This window comes from Eleginops maclovinus, chromosome 10 (genome assembly GCF_036324505.1).
Source record: "Eleginops maclovinus isolate JMC-PN-2008 ecotype Puerto Natales chromosome 10, JC_Emac_rtc_rv5, whole genome shotgun sequence".
Classification (NCBI taxonomy): Eukaryota; Metazoa; Chordata; class Actinopteri; order Perciformes; family Eleginopidae; genus Eleginops; species Eleginops maclovinus.
The window spans coordinates 12,844,492-12,854,328 of NC_086358.1; the positions used below are offsets into that span (position 1 = coordinate 12,844,492).

Below are 9,837 nucleotides of genomic sequence, written 5' to 3' on the forward strand. Positions count from 1 at the left end.
TAGTAGGGTAACAAATACATCAAGACTAAAGAATCTGAATCACTGATTTTAACAATGAGTGATTTACGCTAACAGGGAGAGGCTGAGATGGGACAAAGAGCTTGGAAATCAAGAGCGACAGATTTAAGACAGATTTTTTTTGAGAAGGACAAGATTGAGGAATTGTTAAATTTCCAATGCAATCAGGGCAGATGTGATAGCTGAACACATAATGGATTTTCAGCCGTTGTTATGCATAATTCTCCACTTTCTATCACACAAGCCAAAAACACCTAACACAACACCCTTTGTACCCAGCTGTAAAAATCCGCTGTGATCAGTAAAATGGTTAATGCATTCTGGAAAGATGGGCTGCTGCAAAGACAATCAAATATTTGAGATCACAAAATTAAAATGATTGACAACTGACACAGTAGCCACATCACTACAATTCAAAGTATCTGTGGTTGTTGAAGCTAATTATCTAAGTTGGAAATATATATATTATGTTTATATAAAATTCCCATAAATTATCTGTTTTGTACACATCTCTGACACAATGACACATTCTCTTAGATAGGTATGTCAAGGTCTAACACCAATAAACAAAAGGGGAAGGTGAAGTAAATGCTGATAAAGACAAAACAAGGAAAAAAAAGACAACAGGAGAAACAGAAAGGTCTGGAGGAGGAGGCTGCTTGCACGCACTCGGGTGGAACATTGTTCCCAAGGAATCTCAGTAAGAGAAGCCAATGATGCAGAAAGATCGAGTGTGTTAAGAATGCGTGTTTGCTCCCGTAATTGGAAGGCATAGTCTGTGGCTTGCCTTGTTCATTTCTCTAATAACATTCTAGGTCGCAGTAATAGCAAGATAAAAGCTTTCAATAGAAACTTTTCCGAGCTGGACATTAAAGTGATTTGTGGTGAGATGAGAAACGCTTTTTAGTCAAGGACAGTTCTGCTATTAAGCAAAGTCTGCCTGGTCCCCTCTGCAAAAAGATGGTAAATGTTCTCTTATATACATCATACATCATATGTAATTATGAACAAGAAGTGGGAAATCTATGTGGATGTCAATTTTAGTCATTAATGAAACAGACTTCCTTTTTCATATAAAATGCTGCAATTATTGACCATCTAATGCTGTCAGTTCTATAAAGAGACCTGAAGTTGGAACAACCTCAAGGTTATAAATGTCTACTGTAAATACATAAAGTTTTCTGCAGTTCTTGCTCATGTTCAGGACAATATGCCTACCACACTCAAGTGTGTCCTTGAGAGCACACACAAAAGAAAAATGATGAAGTAGAATATCTCTACTAGGGTTGTCCCGATCCGATATTTGGATCGGATCGGCCGCCGATATTTGCAAAAAAATGCGTATCGGCCGGCATGGAAAAATGCCGATCCACAGACTCCCGATCCAGTTTTTTTTTTAAAAAGTCCGGTCCGTGTTTTCCAGCGCACCGATTTAAATAATCCATTCCACTTTTTTCTGTGTTGTTCCCTAATATCCGCTCCGCATTTTCCAGCACACCAACACACGAGCGCATCTCCTAACCCACAGGTGCATAGACATAATAATAATATTATGTCTATGCACAGGTGTCCTAACCATTAAGACGGCCATTTGAAGTTACCGGTAAAGATGTCGGCTGTGTGGGATTACTTTACCCTAAAAGACGAAAAAGATGAAGAGGTGGAGTGCAAAACTTGCCACAATAAAGTCAAGCGTGGTGGTAGAGTTGTAAGGCATTTTAATACAACTAATCTTATTAAGCATTTGGCGAAATACCACCATAAACAGCATGAGGAGTTTTTAAAGAAAACAGAAGAAAAGAAAAAGAAAGGTCCAACACAACTTACTCTTGCACAAACGTTTGCAAAGCGTGACATACTGCCACTGAACAGTGCTAAAGCCCAGGGAATAACACGAGTCATTGCCGAGGAAATCATTCTGGATGACGAGCCATTATCTCTCGTGAGTAAAGTGGGATTTAGACGCACCATCCAGCACCTGGAACCACGGTACAACATGCCCAGCCGTCATTACATCCTTGAAAAAACGATCCCCCTGATTCACAAAGATGTTACAGATTACATTACCAAACAGATAGAGAGTGCAAATTATTTGAGTTTCACAACTGATATATGGAGCTGTGATCACCGTCCTTTGTCTTTATTAAGTTTAACTGCACATTGGATTGGGCCGGATTTCACCCCAAAGAGAGCTGTTTTACATGCGCGCGAGTTTAGAGGCTCACACACAGCGAATGCCATCACAGACGCAATGGAACATATGCTACGTGCTTGGAAGATTGACAAAAAGAAGGTCCATGTAATTCAAAGAGATAACGCGGCTAATATGAAAAAGGCAACGTCTTTGTAAAAAAGAATCTCCCCATCATGCTCGGACTGCAGCCAGGGCATACAGTTGAAGGGAGTGTGTAGATTGAGATGGAGCAGCAAAGTGTGGAGGAGATTGGGGAGTAGAAGTCATTTTTGTTTTTAAATAGTTCACAATATTATTTGCACTGATTGTTTTTAAAGCCTTGGTTTACACTTGTTCAAGAGCAGAGTACTGATGCTGAGTTACTAGACTATTTTCTACTCAGGTTGTTTGTGTGATTTGCTTTCTTAATACAGTTTACAGTATTATTTGTAATGTAAATGGAGACTGCTAATGAGCCTCTTTTATGTCCCTTTTCTCTCTCTGTCTCCACACTAATTCACTGATTTGGCTAATTGGTGCCCACACTCTTTCAGACCCAAACCTGTCATTACAGTGTCACTACATCACACATTTTATGTACAGGGACAGCAAATGTGTGTGTCTGTGCTCTGTCCCTTTGGTGTATGCTTGTATTTGTATGTGCTGTCCCTTTTGTGAGTTCAGCCTGTGTACCTCTCTGAGATCATTTATCTCGTCACATAAGTACAGGCACCCAACGTACATGTCTTTCACTGTATTTGTGAACGTGCATTTGCACTTTACACTGGAAGTGCACGTCTGTGTGACTGTTTGTGTTTGAGTTTGTGTTTGAGTGTTGCAGGGTGCGGGTGTTTGTATACTGTACTCTAAGAGTGTGAGTGAACTGTGTACAGTTTACAGTATTATTTGCACTTTTTACTGTTAATTGATGCCATTTCTGTTTGTTATTTATAATTTTGTCAATGTTGTGTTTATCCCTGAATAAACAGGAAAACTCTTTTCAACATGAGTCTGACAACTAAGTTAGTAGGCTAAATAACTTTAAACTTTAATACATGCTTGGATAGGCCGGTATCGGTATCGGCCGGTATCGGTATCGGATCGGAAATGCAAATACAATATCGGTATCGGATCGGAAGTGCAAAAACCTGGATCGGGACATCCCTAATCTCTACTCAAATAAACACAAGAGGGCTGTCAGAGAGGCAGCCGGTGACTGTTGTAAAAGGATAACTTCCATCCAAAAGGACTAAAATGACAAGAGAGATATGTGGATGATCAATCTCTGTTACCTTACTGTGTTATAAATGAAGCTGGAGCAGAGTGTGGTTAGCTTAGCTTAGCATAAAGATTGAAAACAGCTACTCGGACCTTGTCTAAAGATAAGAAAATGTACATAATAAACATGTTAAATCTCATGTGTTTAATCCAGACAAAAAATGTAGTCGAAATAAACTTGGGCCTTGGATCTTTGCAATAAGTCTACATGCTAAGCTAAGCTGATGCCTTATAGCTTCATATTTAACAGACAACTAACAGAGCGGTATACAACATCATCAGGGCCGAGGATTGTTCTAAGTAGTTCATCAGGTTATATTATAAAGCAACAGCCTAAATGTGTTAGATATAATTAGCCCTAATAATAGTAAGGCACAGAGACCAAAAGACTGATAAAACTTAAACATACTGTACCACAAAGCACAAAGGGTCACAAAGCAGGAAATGGGAGGGGAAGTCAGATGGACAAGGAGCTGCTGACCTACACATGAGGTCTGACTCAAAACACACAAAGACATGCACACACACACATAATAGAAAAAAACTAGGCGCCCGTCCTATTTTTGGGGGAGCTTTTCCAGTTGTCAGTTTTAGCATTCGTTCCATCTTCCAGGCCTTGGGACAAAGACATCAGGAGCAGAGAAATACATTTAACACATTAGACAGTCCTGACCGAGGAGGGCTGTGTGACCGCTGAGGAGAGGATGTGCATCAGCAAAGCAATCATCGACAACGTTTGGGGTGTCACTATCGCACAGAGGGGTCAGTGAAAGCATTGGTTTACTTAAAACAAAGTATTTCTGAGGGCAACAACATGGACTCCCTGAAAGACACTGTTCAAAAATGTCCAGAATTTCCTGAGCAAGAGAAATATGACCTACACTACAGTAGTTCAGTTAGCCTACAAAACCCTTAACGCTACAGTTTTATGCACGATTTTTTCAAAATATGTGACTGTAAAACAAGGATAGAATAGCTTGCTTGTTGTCAGAAGACAGAATTTAGAGACCTCTAGTCAGGTGATTATGACATTCCATTACAGACAATACCAGTGTCCAACAGAGGGTGAGAAACTTACTACAAGCACACACACACACACACACACACACACACACAGACAAAGAACAGGGAAAGATCGCGACCACTTGCATTCCACACATTGGATGGCCCAAAGCCAACAGAGGAATTCACCAGGATTGCCCACACCACGACTAGCCAATTACAACTCCCCTGAAAAGGAATATGGGCCACAGTAAAAGGCACAGCGATACACTAGACAAACGAGGCCAAGTAAATATCGATTAAGCAATTCCTTCATAAAAGAATGGACTCAACATGACATGGCTTGATTTTTGTTCCATTAGACCAAATTCCACAACTATTCCAGTTGTAAAGCTGATAATCATCCAGGCGCAAAAGAAACATTGAAAAAGTGTTAATTAAGACCACGGAGGGATGCTTTGCAGTGTTATGGAGCAAAATCATCACTTATATTCCCTTAAACACAGACAGTTTTAATGTTTAACTGAAAGTGAAACAACTTAACTTTGCATGTCCAACCAGGGGCGATTTATCACCTTCTTTCCCCATATACAGCATGTCATCACTGCTGATAATGCAGTCAACCAATGAGGTGGGGATCAGAGTTAAGTTTGACAGCCAAACACAGGGAAGGAAATGTAATGCCCTTGAGAGCATCGGCCTATGTCATTAGCTTTGGTGCTTGGCAGAAAAATTGTTCTACAATGCAAGAATATGAAGGGCTTTAACCATAGGCCTATATGTGAAAAATTAGACAATCGAGAGCAGGGGTAAAAGCTGTGCCAGAGAGAACAACAGATATAAAAAATTCAGAGAAGAAAGGTTGATGGTTGCGATGACGGGGGTTTCCCACCCATGACTCAAGTGTCTTCCTGTGGTTGACTATCTTTTCAGAAGGAAGTGATGATCTCCAGCTGCGACTCCCCACCCTCCCCTCCCACACCCTGTGGTTCTGACTCTACTTTCACAGTGCTGCTGAGAATGGAAACTGGCAGCAGAAAAAGACAAAAATCTCCTTGACATAGAGTCTCTTCGTCTATTACCCATTACCAGCTAGAGAAAAGTCCAATTTAGTGGTGCTGCCACCGGATATTTGAACTGCCTCACTGCTAATTCTCAAGCCAATGTATTATTGTATAAGATGCTATTGAGCCACAAACACATCTCTCTCCATGCCAACGTCATCTCCACCTTGTTGCCCATATTTTTGTACAGTAGATGATGGAAGGGGTGAAAGTGTGATTGCAGAGTACTATAGAGACATATTTTGTGATCCTAGTAGTATGATATCCTTACTATACGCCAAGAATGAATAGCCTACATTTAGCCCAATTTATGCCTTTGCTAGATGTTTCTTATTTGACTGACAACACCCACTATTTTCCCATTGTCTGTCACTTCACTTCAGGAAATCCTCCACCTCTATATGAGGCCCCTCTCTGATGGACTACTCGCACCCTTAAAGTCGACTAAACTCACCCTGATCAACCCCGTGCTAAGTTCAGATACTGCAGCAATGAACTTATATGTCATCTCTTCTGAGCATGATGTCCAAATGCACTGACAGAAGCTATGGTGAACCCTAAAAAATTTAACAGTGAAATAATAAATCATTCATTGTGCTTGACATATGATCACAAGCAGGTCATAAGTCATCCAACGGTTGATCCCAGGCCACTTAAAAACTGTGAAACTGTCCTGTCACCGCCTCTGGAGTTAGACAGGTACCACTTAAACTCCCATGGGTGTAACACATCCATACAACAGAGACACAGAAACACACACTTCCTTGAATTAAGGGCTGTATTTACAACTTGTGAAATGTTCAGTGTCTACTGGAAACGTCTGTAATATTCCTTGAAACATAACACTATATTGTGAGATAAAACTTAGCTGAGAGATTTTTTTAGAAATACAAATACAATTGTAACACCTAAAACAGATGATGGGACTGGTCATTTGTCACAGACCACTTATCTATGGGACTGGATATAACTCCAAATATGTGTGGTGGACTCTTCTTCTAAAGTTTCCTGGGAGACATTTATATACACCGGCATATATAGGCATCTTTCGTCATCAATAGGGCAAAATGTAATCTAGAGGCAGTGGAAATCATATTGATAACAAACTAGAATTGATTATAGTTCCAAGACTATTATGAGGTATTGGTTGGAGGATTATCAAAGAAAGATTGTATATGTCACTTTGGAAAACTCCCAAATTAAGCACAATATTGTGCAAAATCGGTCTACATTTTAGTTTAGGCATTGATAACCGGGCTCCTAATAGAGCCCCATGTCCTCGTACTGACCTGCTGGTAGTTCTCCTCTTCTGGCTGGAAGCCGTTGTCAATGGGCTGAAACCTCAGGTTGATATGAGGGAAATTGTGAAGCCAGTAAGTCCACCAGGGCGCAATGTAATCCACCCGAGCCGAAGACATCCCTGCCCACATAAAAAACAAAAAGTTCGACTACAGCCTAAATTAGCCTCCCGTTACTGGAGCAGGCTCCGGAGATCTTAATCCCGTCTCATATCAAACAAAGACAGAGATACAAGCATGCTCGTCTGTGGAAACACTCTCAGCCACACTTGATAGAAACCGTAGAAGAAGTCCTACAGAGACAACAGTGTGGCAGCAAAGTGAAATCCGACAGAGGTTTTTGCATGAAAGAAGAAATAATCACACTGCGCGCATGTCTCCGTGTCTGAGGACCCTCCGCTCCTATCCGACCGACAGATACTCCACACACTCAAGAGGGGACGCGCACCGAGTCAGCACACTAGAAGTGACGGGAGCGCGCAAGGACTCTCCTATGAGCAGTTTAGAAATATGTTCACCACGAGGAACTAATAGTCAAAAACAAACATGTATTCAATGTGTAGTGGTAGAAATGTTTTCATGAAAGCATGACATTGTTAAATCCTCTTGTTTCTGACCTGTTTTTGCGGAATTAGCTACCACACTGCCATCTAGTGGTCACCCCAAGCCATTACAAATACCTTTAATTTTTTAGCAGGTGTGCATCTCGTGTCCTCAAAAGGGGACTTCAAAATTAACCATTAGCAAATGTAGCTCTATCTATTTGAAAAAACAAACAAACAGGTGTTGAGTCAGTATAAAGATCTGTAAATACACCAATAAACGTACTTGTGAAATCAAACCGTAGTGGTGGTTGTCTGCTCAATGTGATCCCAGTAACAAATGCATGTAAAGCATCTTACTTTAACAATGAAACAGGATTCTCTGTTTTTCAGATGTCCTTTCCGCCCAATAAAGCATTGCATGAGTGTTCAGCAGCGACGGGCCAACTAGCTTTTCAAATGCTCCTTATCATTTGAAATTTACTTGCAAAAACTCACTTTCTCCACAGGCAATATCAAATGATTTGAGGGAACATTTACTACTTAAATACTCATCATTAAGTCATAGAAAGACTTTATCAGGTTACAAAACATGCAATGGGCATTTGAATGTTAGTATCATTCAGGGCAATTAACCACATTCAATAAATTAGTGACGTATAGTCCAGGTTTACATCTCATAATTTGGGATAGTTTTAACGAGCTTTGAAAGACAGTGGTTCCCTTCACTTCCCTTTTACCTCTGATTATATCTTAAAGCTGACATCTTGAGAAAGAAGAAGATAGAAGATGAACCTTTATTAAGAGGTCAAAACATTAGATATGACAATGCTGTTTTAACAAACAGGCTAGACCCTATACCGAGGACAATTCAGTTGAAAAAAACCCAAAGAACAATAACTGGTTTTAATTTTTTATTACAAGCCTCTGTACATCACGGATTTACTTCAGCTCCTTGACGGCCAGACCTGTCAAAAGGAAAGGAAGATTCGTTAGAAACAGTCACCAGAAAAAAACATCACACCAGCAAACAATGACACTCATTTCATGTACCTGACATTATTTAACATTTTTTCACTTCTGAATGCAAGTGGCAACTTTGGTTTGATTTATTATCTTACAAACTACACATTACATTACAAATACAAAAGTTCATCCATATCCTTCAATAAAAATGCTACTATTCCGACGTAAGGCTCAAGCAACATTTGGTAATAGTGCAATTATATTTATGTTGCAGCATGTTTGATCTAAAGTAAAGCGGGACGCAAACAAATGCTCTAGTTACACAAATGTATTTTTTAAAAAACTACAATTACACCAGAAACCCAATTTTTGAGGTCTTTTGCTTGCACACTATGAAGATAACATTTATAACTACTGATGTTTTGGCCCATAAACCATTTAAAGGAACTCTTAATTAGTCGATTACTTATAAGCAGCCACCTAAATACACTAGTGAAGTCTGAAAACATCTGTCAGACATTCAGATTAATAGAAGTAAACATAGCCAGCCCCACATGCAGCTGAATTCACAGGCAACCTTGAGAAGTAACATTCTATGCATCTAATATCAATAACAAACAATGACACCTATAACCACAATCAAGTCAACTGCAAACATCACAAGGCTAATTATATCCTGCCTATATATAGTGCCCACAAAAAGTGACTCGTACTCTGTCCATCATTCTTCAGTCGTTTTATAATAGTGAAAATTGATAAGTTTATTTTTTGTTTGGCCTTTGTTGCAATGGCAGGACTATTCTACATCTCATTTTTTCAGTTGAGTTCTGAAGTTGCTCCTGCTCGAGTTTCAGCCTTTAGACCAGTTGTGGTTATCAACCAGGAGGACCATATATTATCTACCCTCTGTGGACTCTTCCCATTTAAAGGCTACAAACCCACGTTTTTAAATTTGTTTCCATCCAAAACACAAAAGGTTATGCTCCTGAGGCCCAACACACACATTGGAATTCCTGCATACTAAAACATCTGCAATACGTTTCTGTGAATGCTGAGAATTGCCTTGTTTACATCAGTTTGAGTTTTACAATATTCACATACTTCTTCAGTACATTGCTACAACTAAAGCCATCCTCTGCTGTTAACAGATATCACACCATCCCCGTGGTACATGTAGATCCTTGCGCACATGCTAGTATAATAAGAAACTTAGTACAACTAATTCAAACATTGTTCCAAGTTGTGCACAACAGGGATCCATCAGGAAAGAGAGAAACTTCTTAAAAACAAAGACTTTGTTCAAGGTCACATGTACACAATGTCTTGTTGGATACTGACCTGGGGGCAGGGACTGCTTGAGCTTCTCAGCCTTCTCCTTGTCTGTGATGACCAGGGTGTACAGGTACCTGCTGCAGCGGACCTTGAACTTAACATTGTCCTTGTTCTTCTTGATCTTTACGGCTGAAGAAAGACAACAACCAAGCCGGTTTAGATTC

At 39.9% G+C, this 9,837-nt stretch overlaps 1 protein-coding gene across 3 annotated transcripts in view; it reads right to left on the bottom strand.

Moving 5' to 3' along the window:
* The window catches only part of ttyh2 (tweety family member 2), a 51,100-nt gene extending 43,849 nt beyond the window's left edge, over window positions 1-7,251 (bottom strand). For all 3 annotated transcript variants that reach the window (XM_063894132.1, XM_063894131.1, XM_063894130.1), the window contains exon 1: window positions 6,825-7,251. In XM_063894132.1, the coding sequence (XP_063750202.1) occupies window positions 6,825-6,965 (141 nt within the window). In that variant the 5' untranslated portion in view covers window positions 6,966-7,251. The remainder of the gene's footprint in view (window positions 1-6,824) is intronic.
* Window positions 7,252-9,837: the final 2,586 nt, after the last annotated feature.